General features: G+C 38.7%; 1 protein-coding gene across 1 annotated transcript in view; it reads left to right on the top strand.

Moving 5' to 3' along the window:
* The first annotated feature begins 14,957 nt into the window (after nucleotides 1–14,957).
* ANTXR1 (ANTXR cell adhesion molecule 1) overlaps nucleotides 14,958–20,159 on the top strand; it is a 1,493,128-nt gene continuing 1,487,926 nt past the window's right edge. The window contains exon 1 of the mRNA XM_044083028.1: nucleotides 14,958–15,382. Coding sequence (XP_043938963.1) covers nucleotides 15,237–15,382 — 146 coding nt within the window. The 5' untranslated portion in view covers nucleotides 14,958–15,236. The remainder of the gene's footprint in view (nucleotides 15,383–20,159) is intronic.

Raw genomic sequence — 20,159 nt, 5'->3', positions numbered from 1 at the left:
GTCAGCCCTCTGTGCACAAATGGATATTCATTATTCTCTGCAGCACAGCTCTTCAAATTTCTATCAGATTGTCTGGCAGAATGAATTGCACACTGTCTTCTTATTGCTTTCAAAACATTTTAAGAATGCCATTGTCAAAGGAAAAAAATATACTTTAAAACTATCAAAACACGGTAGGTTCAGGTTAAGGCACTTTAATCTTGCAGCAAGGAGACAAAAACGTGTTAATACAGAGTTTGTCTAACCAGAAATAGGAAATACATTCATTTTTATAGGTTATCAAATTAATCCTGTCCTACCATGCTGACGTAACAGATTACCACCTTTTCATCATCATTTGCTGACCATCTTTCCCTTGAATTTCTGCTGATTTAAACAATTTTTATGTGAAACTTCCTGAGGAAAACAACATGGCCTTGGTTACTTTCAGTTAGATACTTGTTATGTTACATTCAAGATACTATGGCTAAATCAAGCACAATGTTAGCAGTTCATTTCTCTAATAATCCTTTGTCTACTTTATCTCTAAATTACTACAGCTGCAGAGGTTCCCATCCTCTGGACAAAGCTGTTTGTCTAGAATCATTACATTTATAACATAAGGCATTGTTCATTCATTTACTTCTGACCTAGCAGATTAAACACCTGCTTCTCAAGTACATTTCCACAAGGCATAAACAAGAATATTGCTGTGCTAGCAGTTACTAGGTCAGAGGGCAACTTGCAAGTTTCAGAAAGCATACTGCAGTTTTCAAAAGGCATCTTTTTCAGTCTCATATGAAACTCAATTTATATATAACACAGTGCATGAAAAATAGAATGAAAAGCGTATTAAAAACACTTGATTATTAATTTGGCATTAAGCATACACACATTAATACATATTTTTCTAACATTTCCCTCCTGTTAATACTTTTTATTCTATTTTCAAAAAAGAATAAACAGCTTGCTTCTTTTCCTAACCTCTTCCATTCAGGATTTGCAGTTAAGAAAGTCATTCAGTATAAACTTTTATGAAAGTGTTTCGCATTCTAGCAGCTCTTCAAATTCAGTACTTTGATACATAGTCTCAGATACAGATATATCTATGAATTCTTTGATTAATCTCTTCATGCAGGGGATTCTGCAACAAATACAAACTCCTATCAGGAGTAATCCTACCCCAATAGTAATCAATATGTTCATAAAAATGGAGCCCCCCCCCCCCCAAAGGCATTCTGGAAAAAATCTGTCAGAGGGTTTGGGCCTGGTTTGGTCATGGCCGACACTTGCTGAATCACCTCGAGATGGTCGTTAATCTCATGCTGATAGTCAGGAATGAATGCACAGCATTCTTCTTTGATTAAAGCACAAGTTCCACCTCTCGCCGCTAGGGTGAAGTCAAGAGCCATTCGGTTTTGGAGCACTACAGTTCTCATGGCATTCAGTTCATCAGTTATCAGTTCAAGGGCAGAAAAAGTCGCATTACTCATTATTTCGAGAAGTTTGGACAGTTTTCACAGCTCCCATATTGATTTAACTCCGCCACACATGGGTGATATACCTGCCCAGGATATAACAGCATCACTCAAGTCCATGTGCACAAGTTTGGTTCCCACATTATGATGGTCTTTCCACCCTGCTTCGATTCGTCCCACTGGATTCTCAGGTTTCTTAATAGTCTTTTTGGTTACATCTCGGGTATTTCGAATACTCCCCTAAGGCAAAGTTGCAGTGTGTCGGATGGCCGGAACCAGGTACCCCAAAAAACAACTGCCAGACCAATTCTCAGGTAACCATTTATACGCCTTTTTACCACATACAAAATAACAGTCTTCTACCTTAGTTATTACTTTGTTACAAAATGACTGCCCTGCATGAAACATTTTCCTATCTATTACTGATAACTGTTTGAAAAGTACAGGATTGTGTTGTACCTGATCAAGAGTCTTATGCATAGATTTCAAAAATGAGTCATAATCTGTACTACAAGATCCACTCAAATCATTTGGTTTCCTATAACATTTATACTGTGCTGTAACGTTGCATTTACTCCATCCAACTTGGATGGTATCATTTTTATAGAAACATACAATTCCTTTTTGTGTCACAGGCAAATACAGTGCTACCTTATCTTGTGCTTTAATAGCAACTGTGTCAAAAAACAGATTTTCCCAGGTCTCATTGACCCCTAGGGGGATAGCAGTCATTAATAAACCCCCGTATGCTGTTGGTATGGCCGTACAGACCCAGCAGTTCGAAACATTAAAAGTCTCTGCGTATATAGGTGTAATTACCTGATAAGTGTTAAAGTTCGGATGCCAGTCTACATTTGGTTCATTATGTCTAATCAGTTCAACCTTTGTGGCAGGAAAAAGGAACGGCCACAACAAAAAGAACAATGTGATTAATATTGCAATGAAAACAATCATACAAGTTTTCTGAGGTTGCTCAAGGTCTCTACTCACTCTGTATCTGGCCATTTTGTTCTTGTTGTGCAACAGTAAAAGTTTTTGTCCAGTTCAAAGTTTTTAACCAGTTTACAGTGCGTCAAATGAATCCAGGAAGCTCGCTCTGCAATCTTGACTGCAGTGGGTGTCGACAGTAGTACCTGGTACGGACCTTCCCACTTTGGAGAACTCCAATTCTTTCGCTTCACAATCTTCACCCAGACCCAGGTGCCTGGGGCTATTGGTGATTCCGATTTTGATTGCTCTTTATCTGAAACAGAATTTAACTGCAAAAGTTTGTTATTCAAAAATCGCCTCATATATCCTGCAAGTGAACTGTCAGCCTCCTGCTCTGTAGACATGAGAGGTTTCCAATGAGGTGTATAATATACCCTCCAAAACAAAGTTTCAAAAGGAGTTAATCCCTTTACATTTGGAACAGTTCTCATACTCAACAGTGCTAAAGGCAAACAGTGCACCCAGTTTTTCTGTGTCTCTGCTATCAACTTCCTAAGTTTGTTCTTCAATACCCCATTATGCCTCTCTACTAGCCCTGCAGATTGGGGGTGATAAGCGCAGTGATTCTTTAACGATATCCCGAAATAACGACTAAGTTGCTGAATTGTTTGGTTCACGAAATGTGTCCTGTTATCACTATAAATCTTTTCTGGTATACCAAATCTGGGTATAATTTCTTTAACAAGGACCTTTGCAACAGTAGCTGCATCTGGATTTTTAGTTGGAAACGCTTCTACCCATTTGGAAAACATGTCTATAATAACAAGGCAATACTTCTTATTTTCACATTTATTCAACTCTATGAAATTCATATAAATAGTAAGGAACGGGATATGGTGGTGTAGGAAAATTCCCTTGCTTAGGCTTCAATGTCCCTTGTGCATGATGCTTGTTACAAACATGGCATGCTGCACAAAACTTTTTTGTATAATTTGTAAATCCGTAGGTTGTAAACACTTGATTCACTAACTGTACCATCCCCCCTGTTGAGACATGGCTCTGCCCATGGCTCAACAACGCTGCATATCTAAACAAATTAGATGGCAAAATTGGATTCTTTTCCTTGGAGATGTACAGTCCCTTTTCAAGGATTGCTCCTCGTTTTATCCACTTTTGTTTTTCTATACTTGTAGTAAGTGTCTGCATTGTTTTTAACATTTCTAAATCTAAAGTCTCTGAGGGTTGTAATTCCTCACTCAAAAGAAAAGTTTCTGTGGCTGAGGCTGCCTGCTTTGCAGCTGTATCAGCCCGTGCATTACCTTTTGAAATTCTATCCTGTTGTTTCGTATGAGCTACGCATTTGCAAATAGCTACTTTTTTAGGTAACTGAATTGAATCTAACAAGTCTAAAATAAGTTGCGCATGATTGATCGGTTTACCAGTAGATGTTATCATTCCTCTATTTTTCCACTGTTGCGCAAAAACATGTACAGTAGAAAAAGCATACTGACTGTCAGTATAAATGTTTACTTTCTTACCTTTTGCTAGGGTACATGCCCTTGTTAAGGCAATCAATTTTGCCGCTTGTGCAGATAAGTTGTGTGGTAAAGATTTTGCCTCCAAAGTTTCAGTATCAGAAACGACTGCATACCCCACTAGGTTCTATCCAGTAGGACCCCTCCTGCATGAGCCGTCCACATAGTATGTCACCTCGGCATCATCCAAGGGAACATCCGTAAGGTCTTGTCTAGATAATGTCTTTTGCTCAATCTCCTGCAGGCAGCAGTGTGGTTTGCCATCTGCAGGGGTTGGAAGCAAAGTTGACAGATTCAAAGTTGTGCATCGTTCAGTTGTCATATGAGGTTGGCTCAACAGTATGGTCATACAGGAAAGATATGCTACTTTTTCTTGCAGTAAAATAATTGCGACTGCATGAGGCACTCTCAATGCGAGAGGGTGGAATAACACTACTGAGGCTGAAGCCTGCACTGCCATTGCAGCTGCAACTATTGCTTGTACACAGTGGGGCAGACATTGCGCCACTGGGTCTAACTGTGATGAATAGTAAGCTATGGGGCGTTGTTTGTCCTCATGTTGCTGTGTCAATACTGATGTCATATAACCTTGCTTACAATCTACAGTCTGAATAAACTGCTCGTTATAGTTTGGTAGTCCTAAAACTAAGGATGATGCTATCAATTGTTTCAGCTTACAGAAAGCTGCTTCTGCTTCAGGTGTCCATTGTAATAAATCTTGTGCTGCCATCGGCTTTTTAAATATTAAATCGGCCAGTGGAGCAGATTCCAAAGCATAGTTTGGTATCCAACTCCAACAAAACTTAGTAGTTCCCAGGAAGGACATCATCTCCTTCTTGGTAGTTTGTCTAGGTGCTTGTAAAATTGCTGTTTTTCTGTCTTCATCTAATATTCTACCTTCTTTGGATATTACATATCCCAAGTACTTAACTTGTTTTCTCCAAAGCTGTAGCTTGTCTTTGTTTACTTTGTGACCTTAAGTAGCTAAAATTTGTAATAAAACTATTGTGTCTTCTTTGCATTCTTGCAGGGTGGGGGCTGCCAGCAGAATGTCGTCTACATAAAGTAGAATCTGACTACCTTTCGGTGGGATAAATCCCGCCAGGTTGCTTGCCATTTCCTGTGCAAATATTGTTGGACTTTCACAATATCCCTGTGGTAATCTAGTATATGTGTACCACTTTCCCTGAAATGTAAATGCAAACCAATATTGTCTGTCAGGGTGTATCGGTATCGAGAAAAATACATTACTAATGTCTACCACTGAAAAATATTTTTGCTCTGGCTTTAAATCATTCAGTAAGGTGTGTGGATCTGGCACCGTTGGTGCCCTGGGTATAACTGCATTATTTACAGCTTGTAAGTCCTGGACCATACGCCATTCCCCGTTGGCTTTCTTGACAGGAAATAAAGGTGTATTGCATGGTGAATCAGGAGATTCTATTAAGACTCCTTCCTTAAGTAAGGCTGCTATGATTGGCTTGATTCCTACCTCTGCATCCTTTCTCAAGGGATACTGTCTTTTCTGGGGTCTAAATGCTGACTTTGGCATTATGGTAACTGGTCCTGCTGTTCGTATAAGTCCTACATCTGATTTCCCTGCTGACCAGAGAATATCTGGTATGTCTCGCAAGGCTTTTTCCTCTTCTTCCAATAAGAGTAATACTCAGCTATTCTCACTAGCCTGTGAGTGTACAGCTGGGTGTGTCTGTGTAATCCAATTCAATTTCTGTTTCTGTACTCCTTGTTCGGAGAGCTCTGATTCTGTCTGCTTTTCCCACCTTGTGACTTTTTCACCTAAGTCTGCCCATTTTAAAGTTTTGTTTTTATTTAAACTAACATGTGGCAGTCGATTAGACTTGTAGATTGCTAAAAATTCCTGGGACAACGAACAGCTTGCTACACTGTTCCCTTCTGTGTCCCAGTACAAGTTTCGCAATACTAGCCTGTTTGCATGGTTTTGAAACAATTCCTGTTCATAATCTTTATCTGGTCCTGGTCTGTTACAGTAATATAGAGTACAATGCAACAAATGCTGTTTGTCAGTGTCGAGGGAGGGGAACTTGCTGATGGCTACGTTCATCAGTTCTTCGGTTACTGCCCCCTGGACCAGTTGTAACCAAGTCCTGGCTATACCAATACATTTCACCCTCCAGTTGCACTACAAAAGTATCCATTTGTCGCTGTGCTTCTATACCCTGCATGGTTGGAACTATGGCTATGCCGAATATCTGCATCAAGTCTCTACCCAAAAGATTTACTGGGCATTTTGCAGAAACTACAATTTTACTTTTCTGGGTCATCCCTGAAACGGGGTCTGTTATTGTTATGTCATGGGAGAGTGGCTCCCGGTACAGCTGTCCATTGGCTGCTTTCACTAGTATATAATCTGGTGATTCTGTATCTTCCGGTAACTTGGAAGGGTGTATCAGGGTCCGTGAAGCCCCTGAGTCACACATAAATTTAACCCCCCCCCCTCTACCAGAAGCGTCACTTCCGGTTTTGTGTCTGCTAAGTAAAGCTCTAAGCTCAAAAGAGCTAGGTCTAAAATTTCATCTTCTTCTATTTCTGTGGATTCATATATATCCTCTACTCCTGCTATCATATTTGTACTTACTTTTTCTTGCTTACTCTCTTCCAATGATTCCTGATTATCATATAGTCATTCCTCATCCTCCTTATTTTCTGTAGTTGCCTTCTTGTTTAGCCTGCAATCCCTCGCTAAATGTCCTTTTTTACCGCACTTAAAACATTCACCCTTTTTCTTTCTTTCCTCGAAATCTTCTGATCGTTTGTCAGATTGTTTATTTCCCTGGGTATTTTTCTTACCCTTTTTCCCAGTCTGTACAACAAATACCTCTGACCCATCTTCTGCCGAAAATACTTGAGTTTTCTTTTTCTTTTTACTATTAAAATGTCTTTCTGCATGTCTAGCATATTCAAGTAATGGCTGTAATCTACTTGTTCGATGATCTACCATATGCTTCATAATAAAGCTACTAATGGGAGTTGTACTACCCTTCAAGAATGCGTTCTTTAACTGTTGTTCATATGAGGAATCATGTGTCTGGTTTTCTGGTATCTGCATTCCGCAGTGATTATTAAAACACTCTAACAGTCTAGCATAGTATCTATCAACTGTTTCACCTTCCTGTTGAATGCATTGATTAATGCAAGTCCAATCAGCCCTAGGCTTCCACTTTTCAGAGATTCGGTCTGTCAGACCTTTCACTCTGCCATCCAGTTCTGCATTAGTATGTGGGAGTGGTCTAAGTTGTGCGTCACAAGGATTCCAGTTGCCACTGAAAATGTGCCAATCTGGACCCACGATTTGTCTAACTACTTTTTCTACTTCCTCTCCATTTAAATGGTAACTTAATCTCATACCCTGTAAGTCTTCTAAAAATTTTCTAAAATTCACTTTTGGGTGGGGAATACCTTCAGTGGCTTTCCGGATATCTTCCGGTGTCCGCGGTCTATAAACCAAAAGAGTCGGATCTTGTCCTGCCTGTCATGCCTGAGGATTCGGTACTTCTATGAGCGGACATATCTCTTCTTCACTCATAGCCTGTGATTTACTATTTAATTCATTTAATTCAATCTCCCTCCTCAAGTCGCGTGTTCAAGACCTAGTCTCGATAGGATCCCTGACAAACAGCTGTGCTTTCAAAGGGACAGCTGGGTATAGTGGAGATGGATCAGCTCGTCCACTCGCTTCATATTCTGGTAACGGAAGTGGAGGGGGCGAAAGAGGGGCCATTGCTATTATTAAGTTATTGTCTTCTTTGTCCAAGAACATTGTCTTTGAATTTTTAATTCTCTGTTCCCTACAGTTTGCTTCCTCAAGCCACCTATGCGCCTGAGGGACTCCTAATTGTCTCTGCTTTTTTAATTGACCTTTTGCATCTATTTTTAACTGTTTTACAAGTTTCATAAGTAAAAGTTTATCTAAATTACTCTCGAATTTATACTTATCGACCCATTTAGTGTAATATTTAACATTATCGGCACGCTGTAATTGCATATACTTCGCGTCTTTAGTTAGGGGCGTGTCCCGGGAACTTTTTCTGCACTGATTTCCCATTGGTATCTTAGCTAAGCTGTAAATTGTTACGTAACCCTTTCTATCACATGGTACCACAAATCTATACCTTTTCACAGTTTATCTAGAATAAATGTCTACCTATTCTGTTTCCCTGATCTATGACAAAAAACAGTAACCCCTTTTTCTGTCCCTGATCTGCATACGCAAATTTACCTGACAAAAAACAGTTCTGTACTTAGTCCCTGATCTTAAAACAGAAATAAGGTAATTCCTCCTTACCTGACCCTCCGTGAGTTGATCCACCGGATCGTTGACTCGTCCTCCAATCCCAGATCAGAAACAGTGGCTGGCCTCTTTCGAACGACAATTCAGTTGGAGGTCTTTCAAAACAGAAGAGCCGATTTGGCATCTTCTCCGGATGGATGCATGCCACCAGGCCCAATTCTGACCCAGGCCTAGAGCGAGAGATATGTTTCCGGTCCGAAGGACTAATCTGTCAAAGGAAAAAATATACTTTAAAAATGATCAAAACATGGTAGGTTCAGGTTAAGGCACTTTAATCTTGCAGCAAGGAGACAAAAATGTGTTAATACAGAGTTTGTCTAACCAGAAACAGGAAATACATTCATTTTTATAGGTTATCAAATTAATCCTGTCCTGCCATGCTGACGTAACAGATTACCACCTTTTCATCATCATCTGCTGACCATCTTTCCCATGAATTTCTGCTGATTTAAACAATTTTTATGTGAAACTTCCTGAGGAAAACAACATGGCCTTGGTTACTTTCAGTTAGATACTTGTTATGTTACATTCAAGATACTATGGCTAAAACAAGCACAATGCTAGCAGTTCATTTCTCTAATAATCCTTTGTCTACTTTATCTCTAAATTACTACAGCTGCAGAGGTTCCCATCCTCTGGACAAAGCTGTTTGTCTAGAATCATTACATTTATAACATAAGGCATTGTTCATTCATTTACTTCTGACCTAGCAGATTAAACACCTGCTTCTCAAGTACATTTCCACAAGGCATAAACAAGAATATTGCTGTGCTAGCAGTTACTAGGTCAGAGGGCAACTTGCAAGTTTCAGAAAGCATACTGCAGTTTTCAAAAGGCATCTTTTTCAGTCTCATATGAAACTCAATTTATATATAACACAGTGCATGAAAAATAGAATGAAAAGCGTATTAAAAACACTTTATTATTAATTTGGCATTAAGCATACACACATTAATACATATTTTTCTAACAGCCATCTTCAGAACTCTCAACCTCTTGTAGCAAGCAATCTGGACAAAGTCATAAATAATGGGGGAAAAGGCCCAAAAATGGGAACAATTTATAAATATTGCTCTTACAAACCTAGAAAGTTGATAGAATAACAGGTTTTGCATTAACATAAATGTTCTGAAGGGTATGACTTCAGAAACTCAAACATCTATCATTATTTTTTAACTTCGGTCCTCAATTATTTGCCAGGAAACCAAAATCTTATCAGGAACAGACCAAAAATGTGAGGCAAAAATCTAGACATTTTGTGAAAATCTGGACAGTTGAGTGGTATGTGTAAGACGTTTTAAAGCTATATGTATGGAAAGAAGCAAAACATTTTTGTAAGTTTTACTGATAGTAGTGGAAAAAGTTGCCATTCCTTTGTTTTCAGTCTGCACTTCTCATTTTCAAAATATTAGGAAACACCTCTGTTACTTTCCAAAAGGAGGTTTTATTTGTTTCTAACTGTAGTTTCTACTTTAAAAATGTTTAGTACACTATTAAATTTCTTTTTGCAGGAATATGCAATGAGAAGAAAAGGAACCATGTCTGAGAATGCAGGATCCGCTATGTAAGTCAGCTACCCAATGGTTTTACTAGAGTTACACTGGAGTGCAGACAATGATTTTGTTCTTGTTGCTGCAGGGTGCATTATTTTATCTTCAAATTTATATTCCTAACCTTTGAGTTTTGCTATGCATAAATGGAGTGTTATCAAAAAAAGTTTTAGCTTCATATTGCCCCACATAATTGCGCAGGTGCACAGCTGCTTCATGTAAGTATTGCAGTAGTTGCATTTGAAGACAGCTGGTTAAGACACAAGGAGAGCTGTATGAGCATATCCTTAAAATGAAAATAAGCATGCTCTTACTTCTCCAGTGACCACACAGTTCACTTTCTTGAGGAAAATGGCTGCAGCCATGTATTTATTAGGACCTGTAATCTGAAATGGGGCAAATTCCAAAGAAAGTCAAATGACTGAATCAAATACCAATCAATAGCCAAACACTGCATATCCAAATGTTTGAAAAGTACAGACCTTGGAAGGAGAATGAGTGAGGCCAAACACAGCACTTAACTTAGCAGTCCCTGTCAAATATTCAGCCAGCAACAATGGCTGAAGTGGTCTGCAAACTGTCCCCTCAAAGCCCCTGGCAAACCTCTGCCAATACCAATGGTTGAAGTAATCTGCAAATCCACCACTCAAACATTCCCACTGCCATCGATCACCCAGCTTTAATAGCAGAAGGGATCTGCAAACCAGCCCCTCAAACAGGCCCCTGGCACCACTCAGTCAACAGCAATGGCTGGAGGGGGTCTGCAACACTTGGGCCTTAGACTTTGGCCTCCTGGCCTACAAGCTATCTCCAGAGATGTCTGTGGTGAGAGTGGCCAATCTGTCTGAACCTGCCCCCCCACCCCCCCCCACACACACACACACATATAACTCTCAAACTGAAATTCTGTCTACCAGGTCTACCCTTCTACGTTAAAATGAAAACTAGCATGCTCCTACTTACCTAGTGACCACACAGTACACTTGCTTGGAGGAAAATGGCCAACACCATGCATTTATTGTGCCAGTCATTGTAAATAGAATGCCAATCAAAGCAAAATCACTGAATCAAATGTCAGTCAACTGCCAATCATTTGGTATCCAGATGTGCACAAAGCACAGATCTTGGGAGGAAAACCAGTGAGGATAGAATTCACACAGAACTAGAACTCAGTAGTCCCTGTAAAACACTGTACCAACAGTAATGGCTATAGGGATCTGCAAACCAACCACTCAACGAGTCACTTAGCACCACTCAGCCAACACTGACCTGTCTGCTACCAACATGGATGTCTAAGATGAGAGGGGACCAAAACGTACACGTCACATACATTAGGCCCCACTGATGTCTAGCCCTCCAAGTTAGCCCTTCCTCCGCAGGAGGATGATGTGTCGGTCCTCCACCCAAACACATCTGGTAAACCATCATAAGACCCCATCTCAAAACATTCTTTAACTGCTATATTCTGGGCTTGGCAAATGCTCTCTCCCACTTCTGTTCTTTATAGTTCAAATGACTTTACCCTAATACCTGCATAGCTCATTCTCTAAGTGTTCTCCCCATTTTCTGTTGAAAGATTTTGTGAGGATTTTTCTTTCCTAGTTTGACTGAAATTTTTTGGATCTCACCAAATTTGTCTTTGGATGATAATATCTTTACCCGATTAATTTGCTTTCTGGCTACTTCTGACCCATCTGAATGCAATCATGTCCTTAAGGTATAGCAATAGATTGTGAGTGATGTAATTTCTTCCCTTAATGGTACACAATAACATCTGGTTTAGGTAATTTCCTTGCATGTCCCACCAGAGCTTTCAGCAAGTGTTTTTACTTCATCCTTCTCTTTCCCAATCACCAGACTCATACATCTTCCTTCATGAATTGTGGGTATTCCTCCCTGTCAGGCCATGTCCTTGAATTGCGAGACAAACATAATGGTAAATATCTGATCTCCAGTGGCTGCAGCTGCCTCTTGTTATTTGAAAAGAGAACATCTATTCAAACCACTGCAGCATCTGACATCTTCTACATGCCTACAGTTGTCATCAGCCTAAATGCTTTATTGCTTCCATTGATGCCCCTAGGGTGTGGGTGTACAATGCCACCCCATTCTAAATGAATGTAGTCATCTTTCTGCTATCTAACCAGGGCTTTCCAATTTCTGCTGCCCTAAACAGGAAATTACATAGGGGTGAACCATCTCTGTCATAAAATGCAGCCTCCTAGCGAGACTCCTACATTTCTTAAGTCTGATCTACTACATCCCAGTCAATGGCAAGCAGAGATACAAGTTTCTGCCACATCCCTTTTTTGTTGGTCTGTCTTTTTCTACCATGGATTCCAATGCCATCTGTGTCCATACTAACATTACTGGGTCCAGATATAAATAGGTGGCTGTCACATTTGCTGTAACCTTACTAACATCGCTGGTCCGTCACATACAGGAATGTCTGTCACACTTGCTGTGACCATACCAACATCATGGACCCTCACTTACAGAGATGGCTGTCAGACTTGCTATGACCATACTAACATCACTGGGCCCTCATGTACAGGGATGACTGTCACATTTACTGTGACCATAGTAACAGTACTGAACCCTCACCTACAGAGATGGCTGTCACACTTACTAGGACCATACTAACATCACTGGAGCCTCTCTTACAGGGAGTCTGTCACACTTGCTATGACCATACTAACATCACTGGGCCCTCATGTACAGGGATGACTGTCACATTTACTGTGACCATAGTAACAGTACTGAACCCTCACCTACAGAGATGGCTGTCACACTTACTAGGACCATACTAACATCACTGGAGCCTCTCTTACAGGGAGTCTGTCACACTTGCTATGACCATACTAACATCACTGGGCCCTCTCTTACAGGGATCAGCACTGTACCCTCGCCTACAAAGATGGCTGTCACACTTACTATGACCATACTAACATCACTGGGCCCTGTCTTACAGGGATGGTTATAGCACTTGCTGTGACCATATTATCAGCACTGGAACCTCTCCTACAGAGATGGCTGTCACACTTACTATAACCATATTAACATCACTGGGCCTCCGGTACAGGCATGGCTGTGACACTTGCTATGACCATATTAACATCACTGGGCTCTCACGTACAGGTATGCCTGTCACACTTAATAGGACCATAATAACATCACTAGGCCCTCCCTTAAAGGCATGGCTGTCACACTTGCTATGACCATATTAACATCACTGGGCCCTCCCTTACATGCATGGCTGTCACAAGTACTATGACCATAATAACATCAGTGGGCCTTCACGTACAGAGATGGCTGTCATACTTACTATGACCATACTAACAACACTGGGCCCGCCCTTACAGGGAGTCTGTCACACTTACTATGACCATACTAACAACACTGGGCCCTCCCTTACAGGGAGTCTGTCACACTTACTATGACCATACTAACATCACTGGGCCCTCCCTTACAGGCATGACTGTCACACTTGCTATGTCCATACTAACATCACTGGGCCTCCCTTACAGGGAGTCTGTCACACTTACTATGACTATACTAACATCACTAAGTCTCCCTTACAGGCATAGCTGTAACACTTGCTATGACCATACTAACATCAATGGGCCCTCACGTACAGGGATGGCTGTCGCACTTGCTATGCTGTACTATCTGTGCTATATGATAGGCCCTGAGGAAGGACAATGATCCACTGCTGCTTGGTATAATGATAGGTTGATCTGTAAGCTGTTTACCCCTTACAACCTCTTCTAAAAGTAAACTCACATTGTCTGGGCTCACTGGCAAGTGGTCCTTCTCACTTCTTGTTTCCAGTCTTGATCAAACCCAAAACTTTTTTCTGACTACAAATGCTTGTATTAAGCATAGCTCTCAACTAATTAGGGACAAATCTCTACACAATCAGGGACAAATCCAGAAATAATCAGGGACAAGCAGGGACTCTTTTTAAATATTAGTATTGACAGAATAAGAGAACATGAGTTAATATACATTCTGTAAAGTAAAAGAAGTCTATAACTCTAATTATTGTCATTATTTACTAATTGTTATTCACCACCTTTTCCCCAAAAGTCACCATTTATAGGAGGGATTAAGAGGGACAGGGTTAAACTTGGAGTCAAAATCAGGGACATCCCTTACTGCCCATGGGCCCTCTGATTGTGAATCCTTGTGGTGTGGCCCGCTGGTACCAGCTAATTCCTGCAGTGTCTATCACCTGCACAACTCCATGATCTCTCTCTCTCTCTTAGGGTAAAACAAAGCTTAACAATTGTATTACTGATGTGGCCTGCAACACTTCTAACCCTTTGTTAGCTCTGATTCAGAGAACTTACTCCATGCAGTTTCTGTACCATGCCCTTGTTCTTGGGTGCAGACACTCTCAAGCACAAACATGTAGTCATACATATATGCACGTGCAAACACACACACACACACACACACACACACACACACACACACACACACACACACACACACACACACACACACACACAATCTCTTCATAGAAATGCTCATACAGCTCTCTGCATTTTAACCAGCTATCTACAAAATTTGCTTGCATGAGTTTTGCATTTGTTCAGTTATTTGGGACAAAGGGGTTTCAAATATTTCTCAGGATATCAAACTAAACCTTTTTTTGCAAGTGACATGCCACTTAGGCATTGCATATCTCAAAGTTTAGGAATTTTAATTAAAAGCTGAAATAATACACCATTCAGTAACGAGAGCATAACCATAGTCTGCAGCACTCTACTGCAAATTTACTAGAACCATTGGGTGGTTGACATAATAGTGTATTTTATGTTCTCAGGCATGATTTCTTTCTCTGCCCGTTTTAACTCGTACAAAAATAAATGTAAGATTGTGCTAAGCTTTTTAAATTACAGAATACAATGAGAAATAAATAAAACATCTTTCTGAAAAGCAACAAAGGTAAACAACATATTTTGAAAGGCAGAAGTGCAAACTCAAAACAAAGGATTGACAACATTTTTCCCCTACCCAGCAGTAAAACTTAAAAAAAAAAGTTTTGCTTCTTCCCATACAGACAGCTTTCAAGGTCCTGCCACAAGATGGCATTCTTAAAACTTTTTTAAATCAATAAGAAGACAATATGCAATCCATTCTTCAAGACTATCTGACACAAATGGGAAAAGCTCTGCTGCAGAAAACAATGCCGGAGATTTAGTTCACTTTTATTACCTGAAAAAAGACCTGAAGCCACTAAGGGAAGTGATAAACTCAGAATACACAGAAAGTAAATTTCAAAAGAAAGGCTTGGAGCATATTTGTGAATACAGACTTTTGAACTGCAAAATATTCCACAGTTCTATCTCCTAAGGAGATTATGCATTAAAGACTTGCAGAAAACTCACGTTTATTTTCCTGGATAGTATAAATTTTGCCTGTTAACATGGCCAGTGGACAGGGACTTGACCTCAGATATGTTCTCGGATACATTGTGATAACATTTCTTCTGGTGTGTGATGGGCAAAGGGGTGAAAAAGGAAACAAAGATACCTGTTACGGTGGATTTGACTTGTACTTCATCCTAGACAAGTAAGTGTCATAAATGTTTTCAAACAAAGATCAAGCATCAGTTCTTACTTCACGTTTCTGCAACAGTGAAAATATGCTATTGTATGAAAAGCAGATGCTGGAGACATTGCAGCACATCCTTTGTTTACAGTTATTTGCTGGACAAACTTTATCACCTTTAATTATGGAATTATTTGGGGAGAGGGGAGATCATGTTCTTTTATTCCTTCATATTTACAAAGTTTTCTTCTTCGGTGTCTATCTTAACTTTCTTCCTTTATCTTGCCTATCATGTATCATAGTATTCTTTATTACCGACTCTTCCTGTTGTCTTTCTGGATCATTCCTTCAGTTATTCAAATAATTTCTCCTGCCCTCAGTTTACATCTGTAGGGTCTTGTCTATCCATCTGTTTAGTTTTCTAAGATTTAAATGGTCACAGAAAACAATCTGACTTTTGGAGCCAATGCCACATAACTGAACTTATTTAGTCTGAGTCACAAGAAGAGATGTCTGGAGAAACCTTTCTTGATAGCAGTTGTACTTAATGCTAGCAAAAGAGAATGACTAAATTTTAATGAAGTGATTTTTTTTGACCTTGTACTAAATATATGTATTACTTTGCTTTTGTCAAGTACTGTTACCATTTGTACTATTCTTTATAAACTCATTCTACTACAGACAGATAAATGTCAGTTACAAGAGAAATCTGTTGCAGTCTGCACTGTGTATGTGTGTGTTGGGGGGGGGGGGGTGCTAATAAAAATGTTAATGTTCTTCCAATGTTCTGAACCCTCTTGGCTTGCTTTCAGCAACTCAGCCTCATCTCCCTGCTTTTCAGTGTGTTATATACAACCACATGGATTAAATAATGGTATGACTACTGCAGATGTGTGCTCAAGTCTCTTATCTGGCAGCAGTGGGTTAGTCTGTTTTCTCGTGGCACAGCCTTTTGTTGTGTAAAATATTTCACTTTGTTATTCTAAGGGGGTTCACTTATAAAATATACTGCTCTGTTATCTAAAAGGAATACAGTGGTAGTTACTGCAAACAGCGGTGAACAGAAAGCACATCACCAAAAAAATAATCTAAGCAATTCAGAGCTAGCAAATTAAGTTCTGACTGGTATCTGTTTTGGCTTTCTTGAAAGACATTTTGTTTATTTCTCACTGTACTCTGTGCTTAAATATGATTAACACACACTTACATTGCTTTTTGTAGGGGGTACAATGGCCAGAGAAAGGAACTATATCTGAAAATACAGGATCCACTATGCAAGTCAGTCACCCTTGGGTTCTAATAGATTTGCAGTAGACTGGTTCCACTATCATTGCTGCAAAGTGCATTATTTTAGCTGGTAATTTAAATCCCTAACCTTTGGAATATGCAGTGCCTAAATGGCATGCCACATGTAAAAAAAAAAAAAAAAAGGTTTAGTTTGATATTCTGATAAAAGAAATTTGAGACCCCCTTGTTCCACATACTTGAAAAGATGCCCAGCTGCTGCAATGTAAATGTTGCAATAGTTGCACTTGTAGACGTCTTGTTAAAACAAAGGGGAGCACTATGAGGATTTTCAGGAACAAACTGTAGGCGAGTGTGTGAGTGTGTGTCTTGTCTCTGTGCCTTTCTGTCTATCTTTTTCCAAGAACCCTACCTGATGCTGGGATCAGCTGCACTGAAACACTGGGCACGGAGAGGAAAACATTTTACTGGGCTGCTATTCCATTAGTTACCTGCAGGGCTCCTTGAGAAGAAAATTGTTCAACTTATAAACTGAGCAACTTTTTAAAAAATATATTTTAGTAGCAACCATAGCTCTCAAGCTCTTCGCACAAAAAATCTGGACAAAGACAAAAATAATGGGGGGACAAAGCCTCAAAAATGGACAAATTTTAAATATTTCTCTTATAAACTTAAAAAAGTTGCTAATGTAAACAGCCTTGTGTTACCATCTATGTTCTGAAGGATATGAAGTTTGAAACTCAAATGTCTGTCATTATTTAGTGAATTCAGTCCCTTAGTGATTTGCGACAAAAATCCAGAAAAACACAAATTTTATGAGAAACAGAGCCAAAATAAGAGACAAAAATCAGGATATTCTGCAGGAAATCTGGACAGTTGAGAGGTACAGCACAGACAAAGGTAAACAATCATGTGGGTTTAATTTGCTTCTGTTTTAATTTCTTTTTTAGTTTGGCCAAACAGTTACTTTCCTGGAGTTGAAAGTCAGTTGAAACTAAAGTCAGTGTTCCAGGTGATCGGTCTTATGAGGTTGTTGGCTTTTTCATCTTGGTATTATGAAAGTCGGGTAAGTAGGATTTGGGGTTTGTGAAGTAGACCCATGTATATGTAGATTATATATATATATATATATATATATATATATATATATATATATATATATACACACAAATACACACACATTTTATGTACATGTATGTACATACACAGTTCAATGCATATAAAATGCAAGTGTGTCTGTGTTTTACATTATATATATATATATATATATATATATATATATATATATATATATATATAGTGTATATACATTATTTATATATAGTGCCTGCAAGTATCTATCTATCTATCTATAAATATATATATATATATATATATATATATATATATATATATATATATATATATATATGTATTGTGATTGTGTTTTTGTTTGCATTGACACTTACACACACACACATTGACACATATGCATGTTACTTAAACTTTTTTGTCAAACTCAAATTAATCAAAGCTCAGTTTGATAAAAGGGATTAAGAAAAAGGGTTGTCTTTATTGAAAACTACACTCACTTGGTGGTGGATTGTTTTGTTTGCTTGTGTGTAGACATGTTACAGAACTGTAGACTGTTGTACTACTCTTTCTTTCTTTCTTAGCTATTGTCTGGTAACACATTCTAGACTACATAGTGACTGCTGGAAAGGTATAACTCTCCTTTTGTCCAGAGATTTTGGAGTCAGTCATATGATTGTTGTGTTATAGGAGGCACAGCCCAATAAATGCAGATGTGTGGAATAGGATTTGTGACATTCAAATGAAAATAGCAATTCACAAATAGTAAAACCAGAAAGGCTGAATTGCAAAACATCAGACTGAAAAAACAGGTAACACGTCTTTTTTTGGGGGGGGGTCTCCCTGCTCCCCCATCTGGGGGGGGGTGACACCCCCATGGCTCCTGTTAGTTGTATACACTAATTCTGAGATTGCACTTCAGCAGGGAAAGGATACTTTCTTTGATCCCTCGATGTTCCACAGTCTCACACAGATGTTGATTGTTTTTAATACACTGGAGTTTTGCCATTCAACCTTTCCAGTTTGACTATTTGTAAACCACTGTTTTGAGATTTCACTCAAGTGTCATGATCCCATGGAATGTGTACACACAGAAATATGGTACACTTTCCTACTGTAACATTTTTTTATACATTAATTGAATTTCACATTCAATATCTCAGAAAAAAATAGAACTCAAATTCATTGATGTTTTAAATTAATATAAGTTCTTTACTACCATTATAAATCCTCAAGTGTCCTGTACTCTGCTTGCCTCCTGGCCTGTGGTACATTGTGGAAACTGTAATTAGCAAAGTTTAAGAAAAAAAGAGTTATATGCAAGTGCTTTGTTTTAGGTAGGTGTACAGCAGCATTCTCCACCAAAGCTCTGACACTGAGATGCCACAGGGACATAAAAATCTGCAGTATGAAGTTAAGACATTTGAATAAAATATACACACACACACATATATAAATATATATATATATATATATATATATATATATATATATATATATATATATATATATATATGTGTGTGTGTGTGGGTGTCAATTATCAGTTTGGGTGGTTATTAAAATTTTCTGATACGTACAAGATGTTAACATGCCTTGAATATGCATTAACTTTAATGCATTAACTTTAAATATTATCACTTGACTGCTGTTTCCCATCTGCATAACCTACTTTTTATTTATAGCACATAAGAGTTTGGTATGTGAAGGAATACAGGCTTTGTGCAATATAACTGTATATGGAGTTAAGCCTGGTTATGAACCCCAAAATTACATTTTTCAGCCTTTGGATGGGATCTATGAAGAAACAGCAAGGGTGGTTAAATAGCACTGTTACCCCACAGATAATCTGCATTAATGGTAATATCAAGTTGTATGTAAAAGTAACATGTTATGCACCATACAGCTCAGTACAGTATACATTAACCAAAGAGAGAGTCCATTAGCATCTCAGAGAAACATGCTGCTACATATGTGGGCATAAACTATACAATAAACAATTAACTCTTAAGTGCAACAAAATGTTAATTAGTTAATAAATAAATCACTAAATATATAAATAAATAAATAAATAGTAAAGAAGTGCTAACAATGTGCCCTAGATGAAATATATGGTAATAAACGCATAAATAAATATATGCAGGAAAGCACAATGTCTAAAACATATATTCCAGAGGGCTGTACACTGTAAAACACAATTCATCAAGATGCTGTAAGATGAGGAGATAGAATATGGTGGCTAGCTGAAGCAAAATGCCAGTGGGTAAAACAAACAAGAAATAAACAATACACCATATACCATAAGAAGGCTGGTAACAGTATCAGGTTATTAGTATGAGATAAAAATGAAAGAGATCTGCATTAAGACAATGTTTCCATATGGCCATGCACAGTAAGAGAGAATATACAATAATGAGAGAATGAATAAATATAGAAAGTCTGAGGCCAAAATGGATAGGTGCAGATGTATAGTGGTATTGTAAAG

This window comes from Protopterus annectens, chromosome 9.part0 (assembly GCF_019279795.1).
Source record: "Protopterus annectens isolate FY-2018-M chromosome 9.part0, PAN1.0, whole genome shotgun sequence".
NCBI classification, from domain to species: Eukaryota; Metazoa; Chordata; order Ceratodontiformes; family Protopteridae; genus Protopterus; species Protopterus annectens.
Note: the sequence above shows the minus strand (reverse complement) of the source record. Positions and strands in the feature narration are given on the sequence as shown.